This window comes from Bison bison, unplaced genomic scaffold, assembly GCF_000754665.1.
Source record: "Bison bison bison isolate TAMUID 2011002044 unplaced genomic scaffold, Bison_UMD1.0 scf7180017864527, whole genome shotgun sequence".
NCBI classification, from domain to species: domain Eukaryota; kingdom Metazoa; phylum Chordata; class Mammalia; order Artiodactyla; family Bovidae; genus Bison; species Bison bison.
Genome location: NW_011495078.1, coordinates 3,353,760 through 3,379,617, shown reverse-complemented (window position 1 = coordinate 3,379,617; position 25,858 = coordinate 3,353,760). Strand labels below are relative to the sequence as shown.

Genomic DNA, 25,858 nt, shown 5'->3' with positions numbered 1-25,858 from the left:
TGTCCATTTTATCGTTTTAAAAAACAGTTATTCTACGTTTTACTAGATAATTCTGTTTATACTGTTGTGTTGGGTGTTCACTTTGAAGTCAGTTGGAGTGCGTCCTGCCTGCAGGGTCATCCAGGGGCTAAGACGTGTCTTTCTGACCTGCTGCCCCCCCATGTACCGCTGTGTACCGCATCTGCAGCGTCTGGCACTGCATCTGGCAGAGTCAGTGGACAGTAGATACATGGTGAGCAGATGAATCAAGGGCGGAAGGAGGTTACAGAAGAAACTCTAACAGAGGACAAGGACTAGAAAAGCTCTTGAGGAACCCGGGCTTCCCAGGTGGTGCAGTGATAAGGAATCCACCTGCCGATGCAGGAGACACAGGTTCGATCCCTGGGTCAGGAAGATCCCCAGGAGTAGGAAAGGGCAACCCCCTCCAGTATTCTTGCCTGGAGAATCCTACGGACAGAGGAGCCTCTGCGGGCTGCAGTCCATGGGGTTGCACAGAGTCAGACACTTCACAACTGAGCATGCACACAAAGGAATGTGAGCCCAGGATTGGCAGCTCTGAGTGTTTACAAGTCTTTGTTGGATTCCAAAGAGGGGCTGAAGCTGATGGTCTCACTCTGAGCTCAGATTCCCAAGTCCTGGGCCCAGGCTCAGTTCTACCTCTGTCCCTATTTCTATGACCTGGATCAAACCCCATAGAGGTTCTAGGCTTATTCGTAGGATGGAGAAGTTAGAGCTGAGACCAGGCAGAGCTTGGACGAGAATGGAGTGGAGTGAGTGTGAGATGCCAGGCCCGGAGAGGCTGCTCTGATCTGGAAACCCCATCCTGCTCAGTGTGGCCTTGTCTCGGCGTGAGAGCACCTGCCAGCACCCGCTTTCAGATGGAACCTCATGCCCAGGGGTCACCGGTCACAGGGCCCAGTGCTTAAGTGTTTTCTTGTGTGTGTGAGACATGATTCACCCCACAACAGAGACTAAGGGCAGATCTATTGTGTTCGTCTTTACTTTTCAAAATTATTTTCAGTCTAAGAAAAAGTATCATCATCACCTCAAAAACAGGCACTCTCTGAACGCTTCAAGGAGCTGTAAGATCTGACTTTTGAGTTTTGAATAACTTCATCACCAAGAGCCCTTTTTCTGAATGAAAAATATAAAGGGTATTAATTTAACTCACTTTACATAGTTTTTAAAGCGAGCTGAGTTATCAAATTAGTCCCAGGTAAAAGCCTTCTGAATTTTAAGCATTTGCGAAAATAGTTAATCAAACCGGAGTAAGGTTTTTACACCTCAAATTAGGTAAAATATATGTAGGTTACAGGTTCATTTTGTGCTTTATAGAGTCAAACACAGCTCAGCAACTGAACAGCAATGTCCTTAAATTATGAACACATATAATAGTTGTAATGCTTTTATTGTGGTGGTTGTTCTTTAGTTGTTAAGTTGTGTCCGACTCTTTGCAACCCCATGGGCTGCAGCACACCAGGCTCCCCTGTCCTTCACCGTCTCCTTGAGTTTGCTCAAACTCATGTCCATTGAGTCGGTGATGCCATCCAACCACCCCATCCTCTGTCGTACCTTCTCCTCTTGCCCTCCATCTTTCCCAGCATCAGGGTCTTTTCCAGTGGGTCAGCTCTTCACATCAGGTGGCCAAACTACTGGAGTTTCAGCTTCAGTATGTCCAGTGCATATTCAGGGTTGATTTCCTTTAGGAGTGACTGGTTTGTTCTCCTTGCAGTCCAAGGGGCTCTCAAGACTTGTCTCCAGCACATAATTCGAAAGCATCAGTTTTTTGACGCTCAGCCTTCTTTATGGTCCAGCTCTCACATCCCTTTGTGATTTTATTATACTGGGAATGCTATCTCACTCATTTAAGGGTGACAGATGCTGTATGTTTCCTTTATTGATACTATTGCTGATACTTTGATATAATGCCAACTCCTTGATCAGGCATTCAAACACAAATTGTAACATAAAAAATACAAGTATCAGTTTTATGAACCATCTGCTACAGTGAAGTAAGGATTGTTTCTTAATTTGAAGAAATTTTAATCAATAAATAACATTCTAACCTGGCTTTTAGCCCAGGCTTCCCCTTCTGATTACTTATTTGACAGTATAGCCTTTCTAGGTTGCCCAAACCCTTCTTCAGTCAGTGGCTCCCTTAACACCAAGGGCTCCTTCCTTCTTGAAGGAGAGGGAGTGTTCTCACCTCCATCTCCTTTCATCTTGATCAAAAATGCGTCCAGATCTGTAAGAAGCTTTCACAGCATATTATATATAATCTGCCAAGGTGTATATTGACATGTATGTTTTCAGTTGTGAAACTTTCTGGGAGATATGTTCACATAGGGTTCTGAAAATGTGGAGGATCACAGACGTATTTCCAGTCAAGACTGTTTCTGACATGAAACACTTTTTAAAACATACACGTCTTGAAAACTCGAGAAATAAGTAGGAACTTTCTGTTCATGGTCACTTGCATGAATGAGTCAGAAACCTTTCTGGCTCCAAAACCTATCCTCTTCCTTCCAGTGTCATTTCAGGCACAACAGAAAGTCCTGCACTTCCCTTGTTTGGAAGAATAGTAGAGTCTCATGAAAATTTGAATTTTTGGTTGTTTTGTCCATCTTCAAGATGGATTTTTTAAAAAATCTACTGATCAGAATTCTGCTAATCCACAGTAATTTTATTCACTGCTGGAGATGAGCTAACTAGGATGATTACTAATTATTCCATTTTTGAAAGATGAAGTGTATTGATGTCGCTCTATGATGTGGAATTTGATTAGTTCGGAATGCTGCTTTAAATTAAGCTTGTGTGTTGGCTTGAACAAATGGGCATCAAGTCAGTCTTTCCTCTGAGGATAGAAGCTTGATGATCAGAAGGATGAATGAAGGTCCTCCATTTCCACCTGAGATGTCTTTAGTTAGTGAACAGAAAACCACAGTAGGGACAACTCTTGACAGTTCATTTCCTAGGAGTGCAGATTTTAGCAGTTAGCTACTTCAGGGTCAATACTATTAATAACAAATGGAACATGTTTTCAGCATTTTGCTTAAGAAAGAAAAGTAAAATTTAATAATTTAGACCTCAACTTGAAATTTACCAACTGATTCGATGCTTATGGAAAAATGGAAAAGAAATTATACCACCTCTTTCTAATTTTATCACTTTGGGACTTTAATACCACTAATTAAAGGGATACTTTGAAAGAGTCTTTCTTTATGCACTCATGGCAACCTTTCTAGAAGGTGTCCAGTGAGAGAACTTTTCTTAATAAAATTTATGAATTTTGAGACTTTTAAAGCACTGATCATCATTCTGAGACTAAATTGACCACTCACAAAATTTACAGGTATAAAGCACTGAAGAAGTGATTGCATTGGTTCCCTGAGATTCACTGTTTAAAAACAAGCTTGGAGACCTCACATTTTTGCTTTTAGAGACTGGACTCTAGAATAATTAGTTGCAAACTCATTACATGAGTTGTTTATAGTTCAAATGTAGGGAAATTGAATTTATTTGCCTTCCTAAAACTGCTGTTAGGATCCAAAAAAATTATTGATCAGAAATTTTTGGTTCAAAGTGGAAAACTATAGTTATTTACAATTGCAGCTAAAATTGAGATGTGTGACTATTTTCTGCCATTCACACGGATAAGAATAAACCTAGATGCAAATGAAAAGCATACTCCAGAAACAGCAGAATTTCCAACATGTCAAATATATGTCAAAAGGTCTGACCAACACCAGAGTCTGAATTCCCAGCCCTCTTTGAAGCAGCGCCAGGGTTGTCATTTCCATGCTACATACTTTCATCATTTCCCACCTACTTTAAATGGAATTTCATCATCTACAATCCATAAAAGAAATAATTGATAAGCTAGACTTCATTACAATTAAAAATTTCTATTCTATGAAAGACATACGATCCATGAAGCATGTTCCTTGGCACTGACTCATCTGAGTTGAAAACTACATCTCCACGTGGTGTAGGCACGAATGTTTATAACTGCTTCATTCATCATCCCAAGAACTGGAAGCAACCAAGATGTCTTTTAATAGGTGAATGGATAAACTGTAGTACATTCATTCTGTGGACTAGTATTCACTAATAAAAAATGAGCTATAAAGCCTTGAAAAAACGAAAAAGTACCCTTTCGTATCATTATGTGAGAGAAGGCAGTCTGAAAAGGGTTCTTACTGTGTGACTCCAACCATATAACATTCAGGAAGAGGCGAAATTACAGTGCCAGTGCAGAGATCGCTGGTTGCCGGGAGCTGGGCAGAGGGAGGAGCAGGCGTATCAGTGACTTTTAGTGCCGTGGAGCTGTTGTGTATGATGCCGGAAGGGTGCACGCATGACATACTATCGTTCAGTGGCTCAGTCGTGCCCAGCTCCTTGCGACCCCAAGGACTGCAGCACGCCAGGCCTCCCTGTCCTTCACTGTCTCCCGGAGCTTGCTCAGACTCATGAGTCCATTGAGTCGGTGATGCCATTCAGTCATCCAATCTATACACATGATGCATACGTTTCTCAAAACCCATAGAACCGTATAACACAAAGAGTGAATACCAACATAAATTACAGACTTTCGTCAATAATAGTGTATCAGACTTGGTTCATTCATTTTAACAAATGCACCACTCTAATGCAAGATATTAATAACAAGCGAAACGACTTATTAGGGAAGGGAGAAGGGATATATTGGAACTCTCAGTAATTTCTGCTTAATTTTTCTGGACTTAAAAAATTTATCTGAAAACAAAGTCTATTATTTTGTTTTTTTAAAAGTCTGTTTGAAAGGAAGCTGCATTCTTGTCTCTTCTGATAATACGTGTAAATGTACGGAGCTGAAACTAATAATGCCATTTAACAGAATTCCTCTTCTTTTCTTTAACCAGCCAGAATCTTCACGTATATGCTAGAGAAATCCAGACTCGTTTCACAGCCCCCTGGCCAGAGCAATTTTCTCATCTTCTACCTGCTGATGGACGGATTATCTGCTGAAGAGAAGTATGGACTGCACCTTAATAATTTACATGCCCATCGGTAAGTGATTATGTGTTTTCAGTTTGATAGTTCTGCCCTCAAATTGTGGTTGTGTTTTAGCAGTCTTAAAGTTTCTTCTTATTTTTCAGAGAAGAAATGGTGACTTCTTTTAGGAGAATAATTGGATATACTGTTAGGTTTGAACTATCTGTGTATTACCATTTATTGAGTGTTTAGGTGAAGTTTGTTGTGTGTGTATTATCTTATATTTTTCTAGTTTTCAGATCAGAATAATGGATTAGCACATTTCTAAGCATTTGTGTTCCCTTGGATATTTTGGATGTAACAGTTATGAATTCCTAATTTGGGGTTGTCTTTTGAAATAATGGGACATGGTATTTGAGCAATTATGGTGCATTAGGAACCGATGAGGTTACATAATGGCTTCAGATGAACCATGCACACAGGCTGGGGGCACTGACTTTCTGCAGGGGAGGCAGACCGTGTTTGTTAGAAGGAGGGGGCCTTGGTCACAGGATGGCCATGCAAGGGGTGACTTGGCGACGTATGCGTTTTTGCCGACCACCTGACCCTGTGTGTCTCCCTTCATGGACGGGTCCACACTTGGAGAGGATGAGAATGAGCCAGCAAGGAGTGGGAACCCCACTCAGACGAGGAGTGGGGGAGCCGGGGGGAGAGGGTGGCGGGTGGGCATGTCCAAACCCAGTGGTGAATTCCTGGCCGAGCAGCGAGGAGGGGCCGCGCTCTGATAAAGCTGTGCGTTAACTTCAAACATTCGCTGACCCCTGACAACTGGCTGTTGCCGGATTTAAGAAGAATGATGTACTTGTGATTTTATGAGAATTTTTGTGAGAGAAAATAAAGGATGCATGAGGGGGAGGAGGAGGGCCTCCCAGGTGGGGATGGTGGTCAAGAACCCGCCTGCCAACGCAGGAGAGTCAAGAGACGTGGGTTCGATCCCTGGGTGGGGAAGATCCCCTGGAGGAGGGCATAGCAACCCACTCCATGTTCTTGCCTGGAGAATCATGGACAGAGGAGCCTGGTGGGCTACAGTCCCTGGGGTCGCAGAGAAGCAGACACGCCTGAGCGACTAAACTCACACGCACGGCAGGGTGGAGCGTGGCCAGAGAACCGGTCACGTCTGAGAGCTGAAGGCCACGCTGAGCGGACAGGGAGGTGGAGGGGTCCAGTGCCGGCACTGAGAGAGGGGCCTTTTCCAGCCCCCTGGGGTCTCCATGGAGCTGAACCCCCAGACCTGTCCAGGCGGGGACAGGACCATGTCTGTGATCACCACGGCTGCAGAGGGGAAGGAGGTGGGGCGTGCGCCCAGGGGTGAGGAATGAACTGGCCTTATTTGAAGGCCCCCTTAGATGATTATTTAATTACATTATTTAATTATTTAATGACAACTCACTCGGTTTCCTTGAAACTATTACAGCCAACAGTACAGATCCCGTTTATCATGTTGATAGAGACTTAAAGTGAAGAAGGCCTTAGCAAAATTGTTGTTCAAAGTGAGAGGTGGTTTGGAGATTTACTGTCCCCCAAACAAGAGAAATTCGAAAGAAAAAGAAAGCACTGATACTGAAGAATCATAGCCCAGGCAAAAGCAATTTTAAAAACAGAGATTCGAACCCCAATACTTTGGCCACATGATCGAAGAGCTGACTCGTTGGAAAAGACCCTGATTCTGGAAAAGACTGAGGGCAGGAGGAGGAGGGGACGGCAGAGGATGAGGTGGCTGGATGGCATCACCGATGGCATCATCATCAGTGGACACGAGTTTTAGTAAAGTCCAGGAGATGGTGAAGGACAGGGAAGTGTGGCATGTTACAATCCACGGGGTCACAAAGAGTCGGACACGACTGAGCGACTGAACAACAGCAAACCTACAGGTGCGCTGGCATTTTTATTTTTTTATCAAATCACCTCATTTCCTAAAGGAAGAGATCAGATCTGGAGGGTTAGGGAGGTCTGTACCGAAGTGAGCACAACAGCGGAAGTGGGATGACCCGGTCTCGAATCTCTCTCTGTTTTTCTGCATCGGGCTCTCAGACAGGAGGGAAAGCATCCGACTGGGGGCTGTTGGGGTGTTCTGGGCAGCCTGTGGGGAAGAAAAGTCTCGGTGGCTTGCATTCCTCATCTTTCCTGCCAGCAAAGGCTCAAAGCTGGCGGCAGAGCGTTGCGTTAGGTGCTGCGTCTGCACGCGTGTGTGTGCGTGCTTGTACACGCGTGTGCCTGGCCTTGCAGACGCACAGCCACTGAGGAACAAAAGGCAGCCGTCTAGTCCAGCATTCAAAGACACGATTCAGCCTCTTGGGCCATGGTTTGGACCCCTCTTTTGAAGTGTGAGAGCGTGTGGGAGAAAACAAGTGTTTCTCTATTGACCTCCGTTCCAACATCCGTTTCTCTTTGCGAAAGAGAGCTTGGAAGCGCTGAGGCCATTTAGAAAGTCAAACGTCAGGGCTTGCTTTGTGACAAGGCCCAACAGGAAAGAGCTCAGCAAAATCATGAATAATTCAACTCTCTTGAACAAAGAAGTTATTTTATTGAAATGAATTATAAATATCTAACGAGTGCAAAACAACATTCCTCAGTAAAAATGTACACTGCCACTCCAGATTCATAAAACATATCCATTGGAGCGTTTGTACCATGACAGTTCCACAGACAGAGTATTCTTTAATAATAAAACCAGCAGTTTTGCAAGTTATAATGCCTTATACATCCCAATATTTCTGTGATTTGTGTCCTGTGGGTCTTTTAACAGTCACAGCGTTTGTGGGTTTTCTTGCCTTTACAGTCCTGGTCAGCCTTGAGGAGCTTATATTTGTATTGGGGGTATATCGTCCTTGCTTAGTCATTACATACATTAAGTACTAGAGTTTTGTAAATTGTTTGGCTTGCTCACAATCAGTAGTATTAATAACTTATTAGCTTTCTAACCTTTCACAATTTGATGATCTTTCTGAGTTTCCTCCTTAAGGAATTCATAGGTAAAGGATATCACTATATTTATATAACTATATATTGTTACATAAACAATATATAAATAAACTACATATTGTTTATATGTAAACAATATTATTATCACACATACTTATCTGATTTTAAGAGATATTGATATATTATCAGGTAGAACAAGTAAGCATCTACTTTACCATCTAAATGTCCCTTTGCTTATTCAATGCTTATTCCATAATGCAACTTGTCTTGAGATTTTGATGATGTATAGTGAGTCTTTAAAGCAAACATTACAAACGTTTGCAAACCTGCCTCCTTAAAATGCCTCTTTTCTTTATTACTACCAACTGGTTACCTACATGAAACATGTAAATAAACATGGAACAGGAATTGTAAGCTGAAGACATATCCAAGATTCATCACATGTCCCTATGTGATCAGAACTCCAAAGAGAAGAAAGGATTATTGTAACTAGTGCTATGCTACTGCAGTTAAAGCTACAGAAGTGTTTTTGTTTTGTTTTTTTAACTTTGACTCTGGTTTGGACCTAAAAGTTTTCAGAGTCTCACATGAAAATTTATGGAGGTTTATTTTAGTGTTAAATGCACCTAAAAATACTCTCTTGTTTGTATAATTGGAACAGTATCTAGAACAAGCAGATAGGACTCTTGTTTATAGAATAGAAATGGAGCAGATCTAGACATCAAATCTTATAGCTTAACTGCATGAAAGCAATATTTATGACACTTTGCCTAGAATCTTCCTGGACAGATGGTTTAAACAATGACCACGGGAAAAATGTCTCTGGGTCCTGACATTTTGAGCAGCAGCAGTAAGTTGCATTATAGAAAACCACCACTAGATGGCACACTCTCCACAAAATCAGACGGCCAAAATACGTCTCCATCGTTAAAGGTTTCTTTTTTTCCACCAAACTTATTTATTTCTAATTGAAGGAAAGTTGCTTCACAATATACCTACGGCTTCCACATGAGTCAGCCATAGGTATCCGTGTGTCCCCTCCCTCTGGGACCTCCCTCCCAGCTCCCACCCCATCCCACCCCTCTAGGTTGCTGCAGAGCCCGGGTTTGAGTCGTACAGCAGATGCCCGCTGGCGTCTACGCCACACGTGCGGCTGTGCGTGCTTCCACGTGACTCTCCATTCGCCGCGCCTCTCCTTCCGCCCCCACTGTGCGCACCAGTCTCTTCTCTGTGTCTGTGTCTCTGCTGTTGTCCTGTAAATATGTTGGTCAGTACCACGTTTCTGGATTCCATATATATGCGTTAATATATGATATTTGTTTTTCTCTTTCTTACTTCACTCTGTATAATAGAGCCTAGGATCATCCACCTCAGTAGAATGGCTCAAATATGTTCCTTTTTATGGCTAATACTCTATTGTATATACGTCCCACAGTTTCTTTACCCATTCATCCCTTGATGGACGTCTAGGTTGCTTCCATGCCTGAGCGTTTGTAAGTTGCGCTGCGATGAGCACTGGGGTACATGTGTGTTCTTTAATTTCGTTTTCCTCCGGGTATATGCCAAGTAGTGGGGTCGCTAGGTCCTATGGTAGTTCTGCTCCCAGTTTTTTGAGGAATCTCCACAGTGGCTGTATTATTTTCCATTCCCACCAACAATGCAAGAGGGTTCCCATTTCTTCGCACCCTCTCCAGCATTCATTGTTTGTGGGGTTTTTTGATGATGGCCATTCTGACTGGTGTGAGGAGATATTTCATTGTAGTTTTGATATGCCTTTCTCTAATAACGATTGATGTTGAGCATCTTTTCATGTGTTTATTAGCCATCTGTATGTCTTCTTTGGAGAAATGTCTGTTCAGATCTCTTGGCCACTTTTTGATTGGGTTGTTTGTTTTTCGGTTACTGAGTTGCGTAAGCTGCTTGTATATTTTGGAAAGGGATCTCTTGTCAGTCTCCTTTGTCCAGGCTGTACGGTCGTGTTCCTTCTTCCGTTTGGCTTCTGTCCGTGATGGTACGGTTGAGCCAGTGTTTCGTGTAGGCTTCGTGTTGGGAGTGATCTGTGTTTGCATTCTGGTGGGGGGAGGTGAGTTTGGGGGTTTAAACCCCTCTGATGGGTAGGGCTGTGTGAGGCCTTATGCTTTGGGTGTCCCTGGTAATCCTGCCCGCTGCTGGTTGGGTTTGGGTCCTTGTCTTGCTTGTTGTTCAGGCGGAGCATCTTGCCCTGAGTGCTGGCAGCAGTTGGGTGATGCCAGCTCATGTACACAGGTGGAGGCCTTTGCCAAGTTCTCACCAATCAATGCTCCCTGGGTTGGGAGTTCCTGGCAGTCTAGGGTCTGGGACTCACTGCTCCCACTCCAGAGGCTCCGGCCCGGTCTCTGGCCAGGGGACCGAGACTCCGCAAGTCATTTGTTTTGGCATTAAAGGGGATTAAAACAAACATACCGAGGCACTAGCAGTGAAGAACTCGCCTGCCAGTGCAGCAGATATAAAAGACGTGGGTTCAGTCACTGGGTCGGGAAGATCCCCTGGAGTCGGAAGTGGAAACCCTCTCCAGTATTCTTCCCTGGAGAATCCCATGGACGCAGGAGCCTGGCGGGCTACAGTCCGTGGGGTCGAAAAGAGTCAGACATGGTTGAACTGACTTAACATAGAAACAAGAAACAAAAGATAAACCCCAGACAAATGGCGAGTACAAAATCAAGCAAATAATAACAAAAATAATGGAACATGCACACACCCATACAAAACCAAAACAGTCCAAAGGAAATAAAGTACAAGAGACTAACCCAGTAAGAAAGGAAACCAAAAATGATATCGGCCAATTAAAAAAAACGATCTAAAGCACAAACCAGAAAACAAAATCAAAGCAAGGTGCCAACTGGGGAAGAAAGCAGAGAAGACAAAATAAACTAACAAACAGGATGAAAAAAAAGAAAAATAGGAAAAGAAAGGGAGAATAGAAAAGCAAAGTTAAATAGAGTATATAAAAAAGGTCTATATGTATTAAAGAATATCTACAGCAGGAAAAAGGCAGTAAGAAAACAGACGAAAAATAGTTTAAAAATAAATTTTGAAAAATTCGAAGAAAAAAAAAAACCCCACAGAATTGCAAAAGTCCAACAGAGAGGCAAAAATATATAAAGGAAATAAAAAGTGGGATTAAAAAAAAAGTCTTAAATAGAGTTATTAGTGTTAATAAAACCAACAACTGCAGCAACAGAGGAAAAAAAAGAAAAAGAAGAATAAAAAAATCCAGAACCAAACAGAACAAGTCAAAATGAAGAAGAAGAAGAAACGTCTGTCTCAGCTCTTGGCTGCCCGCGTCCTTCCCCTCGCTGTGAGTCAGAGTCCACCTTCAGCTCCTCGGGTGCCCTCCAGCTCCGCGCGGGTCTCTGGACCTGCTGTGAGGCAGCCCGGACTCTCATCTAGTCCTGCTGCCGCGTGTTCTTGCCTCCGACGTCCTTGGCTGCCAGAGCTCCTGAGTCTTCTTTTGCGGGAACTCTCTTTGTCCTTTTATGTATTCGACAGGCAGAGTGTGCCTCGTTGATCGTGTGGATTGCAGCTTGCACAGCTGGTGGGAAGGCCTCTGGCCTCTGGGCCGCGCTGCCCCAGCTTTCGGTTGGCTTTCGGTTGTGGCTCTATGTCCAGCGCTGCCTGTGTCGCCCACTGGGGCTCCCTCCTGAGGCGGCCCTGGAGGACCGGGGTCTGCCCCAGCGGGGCCTGAGCGTGGAGGGGGCGCTGCTTGGATCCCCTGCTTGGAACCAAGCTTGGAGGTCCCCTGCTTGGATCCCGGGGACGCTGGCAGCACCGGGCACCCAGCGGAGCTGGCGGCTAGGGAAGAGGGAAGCACGGGGCTCTCAGGGTTCTTCTGAGCCTCTGGCAGCTCTGTGCCAGTGGGGACTGAGCGTGGAGTGGGCACACCTGCTTGGATTGCGGGGACCCTGGCGGCACCGAGTGTGCAGGGACGCCATCTGCCTCGGTCGCGGGAGCTGTGACCCGACTGGAGCCTCTTTCCAGCCTCTGGCCGCTGGTGTTCAAATGATCCTTTTTGGCTGCTCCTTCTCTGTGGCTCTGTGTGTTCAAGTCACTTAAACATCCCCCCTGGCTGGGGACCTTCTCTGTCACTCAGTGCATCAAGCACGTAAAGGCCACCTTCCTCCGGGGTCCTTCTCGATTCTTCAGCTGCCAGTACTGGGCGGAGAGGTCCCAAGGATGGCTCCAGCTGCCACGTGGGACTCAGCAGTGTCACCTCGTGGCTGCCCGTTTCCCCGAGGCGTTCCCACCGCAGAGCCCTCCCTCACGTCTTCCTGGGCCCTCTCCCCACAGGCAAAGCAGACCTCGCCCTAGGATTCAGCTCCGATCCGATCCCCACAGCCCAGCACCCAGCAGCTGCCCTTTTTAGGGTTCGTGCGTCCCTGTTCGGGGTACACAGAGCAGCAGCAGGAACTGTCCACATGGTTCTCAGTCCTTTTAGCCTCAGCCGGTCACGGGTGAGCTGCTGCGCTCTCCAGGAGCCTCTGATACCAGCCCTCTGTCCCGAACAATCTTCCTGATGGGGGATCGGACCCCTGCTTCGGTCCCCCCAGCCCCACCTGCTGTCTCAGGTGCAGGCCTGGTCCTGCTCAGTCTCCTCCTGCTCCCTCCTTCCTGCACCCTCCCAGGTTTTGCGTGGATCTGTACATTCCTCTCCAGTGTCCGGGGATGCTTGCCAGCTCTCAGCTGGTGCCCTGTGAGATCCTTCGCATCTGAGGATGTGTTCCTGAGGCATCCACGAGAGGAGCTTCACTCCAGCCCACCCACCCCACCCCTATCCTGTCTCCAAAGGTCTCTTTTATTGACGGTTCTTCCTATGATTCCCTGTTTCTTTTTCTTGGCTGTTTGTTTCTCAGATTTTATTTCAAAACATTTTAAGTGATACCAACACTGCATCTGGAAAGTAAATACAGTGTCTGTTCCTGGGAACTGAGATTTAAAGAAAGTCAGAAGTAGTCATCAATTGCTCATCTTCAGCCTGCTTTGCACAGCTCTTACAGGGTTAGTCCCAGAACAGCTGGGCTCTGAAATCTAGAGAATTGATTCCTCACCTCCCTTCATGTTGATTAATGATGGAAATGACTGGGATGTGGCCTCAGAGCATTCTCTGCAAAGGTCAGGTTTGAATTATAAACCGAGAGCAAGCAATCATTTGACTCAGCACGTGTGACCTGCTTCTAACCTTGTGTGTTAGTGAAGGGAAACTCTGACTCACCGAGCACTTGAACTTGAGAGGGCTGCCCCAGTACACCTGTCACAGTAGGTGAGGCAGCTCTGAACTCTCAGTGAACATGCATTTTTTTTCTTGCTAAGGGTTTATTATGCGTGTTGAACTTAACCTGAGAAAGACGCACACAATTTTAAGAAGTTAAGAGTAAATTTAAATTTCTTTGAGGATGATTTTTAACGATGCTGTGATATAATCCACAGTTTACTCGATGCACATTTTATGCACCCCAAGCTTAAAGATGGTCCCGAGACAAAGGTTTGAGGCAGGAGGTATTACATTCAGTTTCTGACTGATTCTGTTATTAATTAAATGATGATCACAACTGTGATAAGTGCAACTTACAGAGCACTTACCACAGTTGGGGTCCTCTCCTGGGTCTCCCTTGTCATGTTGAATGCCCACCTGTTACGGGGCAGAGGGCGCGGGACCACAGCCTCACCAGACGGTCCAGGCCGTGAGGATGGGGAGGTTGGCCAGGAGCCGAGTCTGCCTCTTGGTCTTAAACCTGTGTTGTCTCTGCAGCAGCGCTGCCTGTAAAATATCACCTCCTGCGTTTGCAGCTTTGCATCCAGGAGATTTCAAAGAAGCTGAGAGGGAAAGCGCAAGGCCAAGTGTGTATGTGCGTTTTTATCAATATTTACAGTCAGTTAAGCACAACTAACTCAGGGCATTTCTGGAGTCTCTCCCCCTCTAACTACCAGAAAAAGCAATCCTGGCCCGTTTCTTTATCCAGGAGCGTAAGAAAATGTTTGAAGCGCATTGATCACCTTAGCTGAAGGTCCTGTTCAAAGTACAAGGAAGGTTGGATCACTTCAGTGAGTGGGCCGGTACACTTCACTTGTGAAAAAGGCCAATAGGAAGAAGTCAGGGTCCGTGGCTTTCTTACTTCCATCTGTGAGCGATGTCTGCCCGACAGTGGAGAGGAGAGAGGAAGGAGCACACAGACGTCAGTTACTCGCTCTGCCCCTTGGGCTCATCGGCGCTGTCCACAGGCACACCCCCACCATCTCCCAGATTTCCTTTGCAGTTCACAGAGGGACAGAATTGACAGGGCTTACTGGAAAATAGATGGGGAAACAGTGGACACAGTGGCTGACTTTATTTTTTCTGGGCTCCAAAATCACTGCAGATGGTGATTGCAGCCATGAAATTAAAAGACACTTGCCCCTGGGAAGGAAAATTATGACCAACCTAGACAGCATATTAAAAAGCAGAGACATTACTTTGCCAACAAAGGTCCATCTAGTCAAGGCTATGGTTTTTCCAGCAGTCATGTATGGATGTGAGAGTTGGACTATAAAGAAAGCTGAGTGCCGAAGAATTGATGCTTTTGAACTGTGGTGTTGGAGAAGACTCTTGAGAGCCCCTTGGACTTCGAGGAGATACAACCAGTCCATCCTAAAGGAAATCAGTCCTGAATATTCATTGGAAGGACTGATGCTAAAGCTGAAACTCCAATACTTTGGCCACCTGATGCGAAGAGCTGACTCATTTGAAAAGACCCTGATGCTGGGAAAGACTGAGGGCAGGAGGAGAAGGGGACGACAGAGGATGAGATGGTTGGATGGCATCACCAACTTGATGGACATGGGTTTGGGTGGACTCTGGGAGTTGGTGATGGACAGGGAGGCCTGGCGTGCTGCGGTCCATGGGGTTGCAAAGAGTCAGGCTACTGAACTGAAATGAACCAGTGGATAAGATGCTGTTCCTCATCCTATCGAGGCAGTTGATAGCTTACAGTCAACAATGTTGGATTTGTGATCTCTGAAGAAGAAGATTTAGCTTTGGGACCAGGGACCAGGCTTGATCACTCAAGAGCTTTGGTGTAGCAGAGTTTTATGAAAGTCGGAAAATGGAGAGAGAAAGCTTCTGACATAGACATCAGAAGGGGGACGCAGAACATCCCCCCACCCCAGCTAGTTTTATCAGGACCTTATACACTTTTTTCAGACCCACTCCCACAACATTCATCTTAAAGGAACAAGATTAGAATGAACAATAGAAAGATCTTACCAGACCCACTCCCATAATAGACATTTTAAGATGACAGGATTAGTCAGAAGGTTCTTGTTAAGGAGAAACATGTCCTCAAGCCAGATACATTGTTATATTGACTAAGAAAAGCAACGTAGAAAAGAATGTTTGTCTTTTTCTCCTTGAGAGCCCCAGACCCCTTTCTCCTCGTCGGGAACCCTGGACTTCTTATCAGCCTACCTAGGAATTGACTCTCTCACAGTCACATCATGGAATCAGTCAACACGAGCAGCTGTGAGCAGAGGCTCCTCAGAAGGCTGTGATGTCAAGTCCTGCACCTGCTGGCGTGTGGAGGGACTTGCCTTCCGTGACAGGTGACTCTCTTTTGCGTGTCCCCGATATTCGTTGGCAAACATGCACGGTCTGCTAAGAGCAGTACGCTTGGCTGAAAGGACACAGTTTAAAGCTGCCTCTCGAGAAATGATAACCCAGTCCAGTCTTCCTGCCTGGAGAATCCCATGGATGGAGGAGCCTGGTGGGCTACAGTCCATGGGGTCACAAAGAGTCGGACAAGACTGAGCTGCTTCACTCAACTGCTGGGCAGTTGGGGAAAATCGGGCAACCTGTGTGTGCTTGTGGGTGAAGGAGGGCTGACCTGCGGGCACTGCTGTGACTGAGGACGGTGCGGGCTGCCTCGGGAGCCCTCCACAGAAGGTCCCAGAACGCGCTCTAGAAGGACCAGCCAAACTGTCACCATGATTATGGGGGCTCTCTCCCACCCAAGTCCCTGAGACCCGCCGAATTGGTAATTATTCTGAAGCGGATGAGGGGTTTGCATCAGAGCGCTCAGAGGAGCTCTGGGTGTGGGCCGCCCTCCCTCCGAGCTCTGACTCTGCCTCTACGTGGCTGCTCCCCCGCACCTTCCCCGGTGTCTGCTGTGCGAGTAGGGCTCTGAGTCTCTGGTCCCCTTGATGAATGACTTGTTTCGGTGATCCACGCGTAATTGGATCTTTTGATGGAAGTCCGTGCAGCCTTCCTGAAGAAGTGAAGGATGGAAAGGGGGACCAGGGGCCCCTCGGCGGCAGCAAGGGCTGGGAAATCGGGGGTCTCCCATGAGCCCACGGAGCCCACCTCCACGGAGAGCATCGCATTGCTGAGACTGAGACACGGGGGAAAGCGCAGCCCTGGGCAGAACCTGCACACTCATGGAGACCTTCCTGTTCACGTTTTCCCTGCACCAGAAAATCCATCCGTGTGCCCCAGATTCTTTGCCTTTCTGTACCAGCTATAGTAGGGGGGGGGAGAAAAAAAGAACATAGATTTTTAAATCCAAAAACCTACACTTACTTCTCAGAGAGGACAATGATCCCAATGAGATTTTGGAATGCATGCTTCTTTCTTGATCACCTGTCTCCCCAAGTGGGTTCTGTCAGTTCACACCACACGTGCGTTGTGTCCATCACGGGGTGAGTTTGGAGACTGATAACACGATGTGGATATTTGTGTAGAATCCTACAGTGAAACATTTGTGTGCGTGCGCATGCACAGATCTAAAATGACATTCCAGGCGGTGGTAAGAAGGACTGCTTTTCAGCAAAGGCTGTTTGTTCTTGTGAATCCACAGTGGAGTCTAAAAGCACGTGGGAGGCATAATTAAAATCAGAATAACCAACATTTGCTCATGCTAAGAACTTGATGCGTATCATCTCACTTTATCCATAGCCCGGCCTGACAGGAGGTTGAGTGAATAACACCCAAAGTCACATCCCAGGAGTGCGGGAGCCTGTCTTAAACACCTCATGTCTTTGCCTCTCAAACCCTAATCTCTAGAAACACATGAGAAATTCTGTGGAAACACTTGAAGCCACAAAAGACCAGAGCACCCAGAGGAAGGCTGTCCAACACCCGAGGCGGGGAGGCCGGGGTCCCTGCGGGCAGAGATCCCAGCTGCTCCTCCGTCCTGGTGCCCGCCAGCCCCTGGGATGGTGCTAGCTGACCAAAGGGTGCAGTGAAGTGTGGTTCAGACTGATGTGCATGTCCCTGGTGGCCTCGCCGGTAAAGAATCCGCCTGCAGTGCAGGAGACCCCAGTTCAGTTCCTGGGTCAGGAAGATCCCTTGGAGAAGGGAAAGGCTACCCACCCCAGTCGGAGAAGGCAATGGCACCCTACTCCAGTACTCTTGCCTGGAAAATCCCAGGGACGGGGGATCCTGGTGGGCTGCCGTCTATGGGATCGCACAGAGTTTGATACAACTGAAGCGACTTAGCAGCAGCAGCAACCCACCCCAGTATTCTGGCCTGGAGAATCCCATGGACTGTATAGTCCATGGGGTCGCAAAGAGTAGGACACGACTGAGTGAGTTTCACTTCACTTCACTTCAGACTGGTGTGAATTCGGACACAGGGAAGAGTGAGGAGTTGCAGGAACTGGTGGTCAGGTGCAACTCAACAAACTTTGCTAAGAGTCTCTGACTCTGGTAACACCATTGCACAGGATGGGCTGCTGACTGCTGAGAGCTGGTGGGGGTACTCTGGATTAGGTGACTCAGGGCTGTGGGGTTTCCTTCCCAGTGAGGATGGAAAGGGAAAGAGAAGCTTGGTCTCTGGCCTGCTGGGCCCTGCCTCATCGACCCCTCTCCACCCGTCCACCAGCCTACCACACGCCCTTCCCAAACTCCTTTCAAACTGTTCTTTGCTGAGTCCTTCACACGTCGCACGAGGCTTCCCTGGTGGCTCAGACGATGAAGCGTCTGCCTGCAACGTGGGAGACCTGGGTTTAACCCCTGGGGCGGGAAGATTCCCTGGAGAAGGGAATGGCAACCCACCGCAGTACTCCTGCCTGAAAAATCCCATGGACGGAGGAGCCTGGTAGGCTACAGTCCATGGGGTGGCAAAGGGTCAGACATGACTGAGCGACTTCTCTCCAAGGCATCCTTATCTTATATGTGTTGGCCAAAATGTTCGTTAATTCAAAACATCTTATGGAAAAACCTGAGTGAACTTTTCGGCCAACCCAGTATGTTAGCATCCAAGAAACATGGATTTCTAGGTGAGTGAGTGCCATGTCACAGCTCAAATATAAAGCAGGAGAAATCAGCTTTATTTGTAATGTACATAATAATATGTGGACTTCCTAGGTGGCTCAGTGGTAAAGAACCGTCCTGCCAATGCAGGAGACGTGGGTTTGACCCCTGGGTAGGTAAAAGGGATGTATGTGGGCAGACTGCGTAGCTTATGTGAAGGACCACATAAATCAGTTCTGTAAAGTGAAAGTTCATAGAAAAGGAATTAGCCTAAAGCTGTATTTACTTTTGAACTGAAATAACCTAAAGTAAAATAACAAGCTGAGATGCATCGGGCGAGCAGATGAAAGCTTATAGCCAAGTCTGCGCTTTTCGTGTAAACACTGTGTTTCAGGCCTCTGTGGCGTACTTATTAAAAAATTGAGCACATCGTAGGCCACAGAGTAAAGTTTAATAAATCCCCCAATTCAGAAATTGTACAGGGTCTATTCTCTGTCTACAGAGTGATAAAGTTAGAAACCAAACGTGGGAGTAAAAGCAAGCAAACAAAGGCCACTAGAAAACCAAATATTGATCCCTGGTGGCAGAGACAAAGGACATAGGATCATGAGGGTGTGACACTGAAGAAACAAAATCCATTGACATTGACTCAAAAAATGAAAAATCAAATGAGATGAAAACCAGAAGGATCCTGGACAACTTCCATCCCCGAAAGAAGGCACACCCAGGAAGTTCCAAAGCTTGTACTTTCAAAGCTTCAAAGAACAGAAAATTGTTTAAAGCATCACAGAAATCACCGATTGCAAACAATTCTTTGTTCCCTTTTCAGAAGGCAGCTTATGCAGAAAGGAAACCCCAGAATTCCAGTGGTCCCGTGAAAGATGCATAGTCTCACAAGTAATCAAGGAAATGCAAACTGAAAGGATAATTGGGTGCCATTTCACAGTGAAAATATTTGCACCGGTAAAACGAACCAGATAACAGGACCGGCTCCACACTGACACACTCCCGACGAGAGTTTAGATCCAGACGGCCGCTCTGGGGAGCGGTGTTTGTTCAGGTTGGCCTCGGGCATAACGTACCAAGGCAGGTGGGTGTTACCCCACAGGCTGCTCTGGGCAGCAGGTGGGCACGTCTTTGGTTCTGGCCCCTTGGGGAGGGGTGCCGCTGGCAGCTCGTGAGCAGAGGCAGTGGGACGGCAGAACCCCCTGCCCGCCGCGGGGTGGCCCACAGCCACGAGTCATCGGACCCCAGCACTCAGTCATCCTGGTGGAGAAGCACTGCTTAGGGAACCCCACATACGTGCATAAAAATCACGGACGTGGACATGAAACGCACCGTTCAAAGAGGCAGATACACAAGGAGGAAAGAAACGACTTTATTTCAGGAAATAAAATAATCAGGTTGTGGTTGTGGTGGAGGATTTTTAAAACGGTATCAACACATGAACCTAAACTCTATGTAAAATAGATCTTATAAATCTAAAGTTGGGTTAAAGTAATTTGCTGAATGATGCATATAATGTACATAATATTTATATAATTTTAAATACAGCAAAATTACGTATTTTATAGGTACATACGTGTATTGATACAATTTAATTTTTAAAAAATAGACTGAGAACATTGACACAGAATCGATCATACTTTTTCTGTCTAATAAGGAAGGAAATGAATAGATGGGAATGTGAACTTTGTGAAATTTATTTATAAAAAACAAAGATCTGAAGTAAATATGTCACACTTGCCATTTTCAGATTGTTAAAGAATGATCTATTGGCTCTCTGTATGTTCCACTTTTACAACTAGTCTCACTGTCAGACTTTTTAAAAAATATTTAAAATCCAGAATGTCTATACTGCAATATATCAAAAGGTATACCAACTAAAGAAATGAATACAAACTATCTGACTTTAGTTACATAAGCATAAATAAAATATTAACAAGTAGAGTCTAAAATCCATTAAAAGATACTCAATGATCAGGATGAGGAAATTTAATTATTAGTACTACCCATCGCATGGATAAGTAAAAACAGAAAAATGAATTGACCATTTCTATAGGTGCCAAAAAGATTGTACATTCAAGTCCAAAATCCTTTTTTTTTTTAAATTATAAGTAAAAGTAGTCTTTCCTAAGAAAAAAGAATATAATCCCAAGGCCTAGGTACGCATCATGTTTATTTGTGAAAATGATTTGGGCTCTTTATCGCATTGATCCAAAAGTTGTCATAATTGTGATAAGGGAAGAAAATAAAAAGGAATAAACATTATCAAGGATAAGACACAATTACTATTGTTTACAAGTAAAATGAAAGTTTACCTAGAAAATTCAGTTAATTTATGGCACAGTATTTCCACTAACCAGTCCATTCTGAAGATCAGCCCTGGGATTTCTTTGGAAGGAATGATGCTAAAGGTGAAACTCCAGTACTTTGGCCACCTCATGCGAAGAGTTGACTCATTGGAAAAGACTCTGATGCTGGGAGGGATTGGGGGCAGGAGGAGAAGGGGATGACAGAGGATGAGATGGCTGGATGGCATCACTGACTTGATGGACGTGAGTCTGAGTGAACTCCGGGAGTTGGTGATGGACAGGGAGGCCTGGCGTGCTGATTCATGGGGTCGCAAAGAGTTGGACACGACTGAGCGACTGAACTGAACTGAACTGAATTTCCACTAATAATACATATGCAAAAATGTTTTGAGTTACAAAACAAACATATGCAAAAATGAAAAGGTCATATATGTACCAGCCGTAACCACTTAGGTAACACAGACGACCAGAGGTAGTTCTTCTAACAGTACTGCTGAAGTATAAAATCTATGTGAATAAGAATGACCTAGTAAATAAAATGCAGACCTGAGAACAGAGACTTGTGACTCGTAGGGCTCCAACTGTGAACACACCCACACACATACACTCTTAAATGCACTCACACGTGTACACACTCCTCCTCGTCTGAGCAGATCTGAGCATCTCTGTTTTTACCTGTCTTGTGTACTGAAATCCCTTAAGATTCATATTCAAAGTTTTCATGATGGAAAAAAATTCTGAAATCATTTCTCTACAGCATTCTGCTCTGCCTAAGAGTCACGTGCACACATCTCCATCTAGTCCTGACCAAGCTGTTCTCCCAGTTCCCACCAATTCTTCTGTCCTCCGGTGGCAAGATTCTGGTTGAGTGGGTTCCGTGGATGAACAAGTGAAGGAGTGCATTAACCAGCGTCTGAATGAATGAAAGGGTGGGTGAATGAATGAAGGAGTGAGTGAGTGAGTGAATGAGTGGATGAATCAAAGCCTTCATGCTCTTCCTTCTTCACAGAAAACACCCTCATTCTAAAAGTTCGTCTCAAGTACTTCCATCCTTTGACGCTTTGCCTGACTCCTTCCAAGGTCCTTCATGATGACAAGGACCACGTGTATTCTCTTGTTCCTAAACTCCAGTATGTCCTGGTTCATCTCTGCCGTGGAGCTCGTCACGGGGTTGTATATATTGTGTGACTGCATCGCTGTCTTTGCCGAAGAAGCAAGCATTCTAAGACTTGGGAACCTGACTTAAGCAGCTTAATGCCTCCGGGTCCTGGCACCATCGTGAGTGCAAAATAGGTGTGCGATCAAACGGATAAAAAAACAAACATTGTTATGTGTGTGTGTGCTGGTGTGTACGGAGATTTCTGATTTTATACCACTGATTCTAGATATAAGTTTCGTTTTGTTTATTCTGCTCGAGACTTTGATTTGCAAATCATCAGAGGCATATATTTTCCCAAGTTTGAAACATTCTTGGCCAGCATCTCTGTGAATGACCCCCCCCCCCCACCCCTCTCTGGAACTCCTGTTAGATCCATGCTGCTCTTTCTCATTTCCTCTCTCTTTCCCTGACTTCTTTTATGTTTTCCATCTCTGTATCTCTCTGTGCTTCATTCTAGTAACTTTGCAGTGCTTTCTCATGGTTTACATGTTCCTTTGGAGCCGTTATTAATTGGATGTTTAAGGCACACCGTGTGTTTTAACTTCAATGTCTTTTCCCTGTTTCTAAGAGTTGTACTTTGCTCTCTCAAATCTGCGTTGTCTTGAATGCTGCTTCTTGTTCTTTTCTCATATTTCCAGTTCTTTTATTTGTTTCCGACATGCTTGTTTCACTGTCTGTAACCAATCACTGTGTTATCTGAAGCTCTCAAGCTTCTAGTATTGCTGTTTACTGCATCTGCTGACAGCCGCTCAGGGAAGCTTACGTCTCCTGATGTTTGTCCTTTGGGGTGTGACTCGGTGTGACTTGGTGTCCCTTGGTGGCCAGGCTGGGAGAGTCCCGGGTCAAGGGTTGGCTCCCTAGAACAGCGGTCCCCAGCCTCCAGGATCTAATGCCAGCTGCTCTGAGGTGGAGCCAATGTAATAATGACAGAAATAAAGCTCACAGTAAATGTGAAGAATCGGACACGACTGAGCTACTGAACTGAATGAACTGAATAAATGTGATGAGCTTGAGTCATCCCCAGTCCCCACCACCCCCCGCCCCTGGCCAATCTGTGGGAGAAATAGTGTTGCAGGAAAGCAGGTCTTTCCCAGATGGCAAAACCTTGTGGGCCACTGCAGGTTGGAGACTGTCTCTGGCTTTGGTCAATGCTCAGGGTCTTTTAAGACCCAGGACCATTCTAATGCTAATTCCTTAGTTAAAATGTCCTAAGGGCACCTGTAGCCTGCATGTAAACCCCTGAAACCAAGAAGGATCTGGCTGTGGTTGTGACTTCTGTAGAGTGCCCTTTGCCCTCCCAGAATCCACCCAGATGTGTTTCCATGTTGCTTGTCTGTGTCTATGGACGAGTTTTGTTTTTATGGTGTCTCTTCCATTGAGGTAGCAGCCTTTGGGTTGTCTGGCTTTGTGTGACATCTAGGGCCAAAACCACGTTCTCCTTCCCACGTGGACCTTAGCCCCCTGGTTAACAGAAGAAACCAAAGTCCCTGTGAACGCTGAGGCTCAGGCCACAGCTGCCTCTGGGGAGCCGAGGAGCCGCTCCTTACTCAGGTTTCAGTTTGTCTGGTCCTCACGGTCCCAGACGTGCACTTAGAGGTGCTCTTCACTGCTGATATATTCAGGTTGGTACGAAAGCAATTGTGGTTGGATTTTAAATCATTATAACTCAGCTTAAGCACGTCTTTATTAATCAAAATAGGAACCATTACAGTGAACTTATTTTTACCAACAACAAATGTTTGCTTATTCCTGTAGCATAAAAATCTGTCCTTTGGGATTTGGCGAACTCTTGGAAAGCACTTCCTGCCTCCTGCTGGTCGTGGAGCCATTTTCCCTGCAAAAAGTTGTTGAGATGCTCAAAGAACCGGTATTCGGTTGGCGAGAGGTCAGGTGAAGATGGCGGACGAGGCAAAGCTTTTTAGCCCAGTCTGTGCAACTTTTGAAGCGCTGACTGTGCTGCATGCAGCCAGGCGTTGTCTCGGAGGAGAATTGGGCCCTTTCTGTTGACCAGTGCCAGCGTTGAGGTTTTCCATGCATCTCTTCGATTTGCTGAGCATACTTCTCAGATGTAACGGATTCATTACAATTCAGAAAAGTAGTGGCTCAGACTGGCAGCAGACCCCCAAACAGTGACCATGACCATTTTGGGGTGCAAGTTTGGCTTTGGGAAGTGCTTTGGAGCTTCTTCTCTGCCCACCCACTGAGCTGGCCATCACCAGGTTGTCATATAAAATCCACTTTTCATTGCACGTGACAATCAGATCGAGAAATGGTTCACTGTTGTAACGTAGGATAAGAGATGACACTTCAAAACAACAGCTTTTTAAATTTTCAGTCAGCTCCTGAGACACCCACTAATCAAGCTTTTTCTCTTTTCCAATTTGTTTCAAATGCCAAGACCATAGAGTGGTCGACAGTGAGTTCTTGGGCAGCTTCTCGTGTAGCTGTAAGAGGACCAGCTTTGATGATGCTCTCAGCTGGCCGTTGTTAACTTCTGACGGCTGGCCACCATGCCCCGCATCTTCAAGGCTCTCCTCTCCTTTGCAAACCCCATCGCATTGTACGTTCGTTAGCAGTTCCCAGGCCAAATGCGTTCTTGATGTAGTGAGTTGTCTCCGCTGCTTAACAACCCATTTTGAACTTGAAAAAAAAAACTCATTTGAATTTGCTATTTGTCTAACATCGTTTCTATAGTCTAAAATAAATATAAACAACAAGTGATAAGTCATTACCAGAAAAACAGTAAAGTGAGAAATGTGCATTAAAATGACGTGTAACACAGCCACATTTATTTAAGAATATATTCTATTATCAAATGGCAAAGTTCAACAGTGCAAAATTGCAGTTTCTTTCGCACCAACCTAAAATATGGCCTTTTTGGAGGGATGAAGGGACTCTTCCTTCACTACAAATCTAGAGTGAATAGTGGCTTTAGGTTAAGACTTATGAGCAATCTATGTATGTAGACTGGATCGTGCTGACATGTGTGTGTGTGTGTGTGTGTGTGTGTGTGTGTGACTGGACGCATGTTTATATGCACCCAAGAAATGCATATTACTAAATTTGATTGTAGCTAAATATTTGGACAGATTCTAAACATTTCTGTACTTATTTGGGGAATATTGTTAGAGCCAGCTAGTCCAGAGCTTTAGCTTTTAGGCAGATTAATCCAACTCTTTCAAGACAAGTGCCACAAATATCAATGTCAATAGAAGCCTCTGGGTGGCGTGACACAATAGTGACCCCATGCTGATGTTGACAAGTGGTTGGGTCACGCATAATATGGCACGTGTGTGCGTGTGTCCGGGTACAGAAGAGCGTGTCTTGGAATACTGCACTCTCCCACCTGTTTAAATATTTCACAGTAAACAGAACATCCTGCAGTGGCGACGGATCTATTTCTCAATCATCCCTTAGGTCCAGTGCGCTGGCTTCGTAAAATCACCCACATGTCGTACCTGTAAACCCTCACCAGGAAATCATTGCTTGCTGATAACCTTTGCAAAGTGCATTCGTAATAAAAAGAGACCCTGAACACTCAAAATGCACACATTTCCATGTGACTGAGGTGTACAAGACACTGAGGTATACTGGGTATAAATCTGATATCGTATCAAGGTGTTCTTCACAGTTAATTCTTTAAAAATGAAATAAACTCAAGTATTTTGATCTGTAGGGGCTTCCCAGGTGGCGCTAGTGGTAAAGAACCCACCTGCCAAGGCAGGAGACGTGAGAGATTCCAGTTCCGTCTCTGGGTCGGGAAGATCCCCTGGAGGGGGCACGGCGACCCACTCCAGTACTCTTGCCTGGAGGATCCCATGGACAGAGGAGCCTGGTGGGCTGTGGTCCATGGGATTGCAAAGAGTCAGGCACGACTGAAGCGACTTAGCACACATGCCCGCACATTTTGACCTGCGTTACACAGAAGAGAGTGTTTCCTTAATGTTCCCAGGAAGGATCACTGGCTGTGTGTTCTACCAGCCTCAAGCCCCCTCCCAGGATGCAGGACTGTCCTGGGGCCTCAGTGGGAGCCATGGCTGGAGATGCTCGGCGCAGACACAGCTTCCGCAGAGGATGGGCTCTGTGCCGGGCTGGGCTGGGCTGGGGTCTGCTGCAGGAGTGGTTCTGCGTGATCTGCAGGAGTGAACCCATCTCAGGAATGCGGCAGCC

General features: G+C 45.7%; 1 protein-coding gene across 1 annotated transcript in view; it reads left to right on the top strand.

The window, feature by feature from the left end:
* Window positions 1–25,858, top strand: part of MYO16 (myosin XVI) — a 322,068-nt gene that overhangs the window by 147,039 nt on the left and 149,171 nt on the right. Inside the window, exon 15 of the mRNA XM_010831550.1 lies at window positions 4,902–5,049. Within this exon, the coding sequence (XP_010829852.1) occupies window positions 4,902–5,049 (148 nt within the window). The remainder of the gene's footprint in view (window positions 1–4,901; window positions 5,050–25,858) is intronic.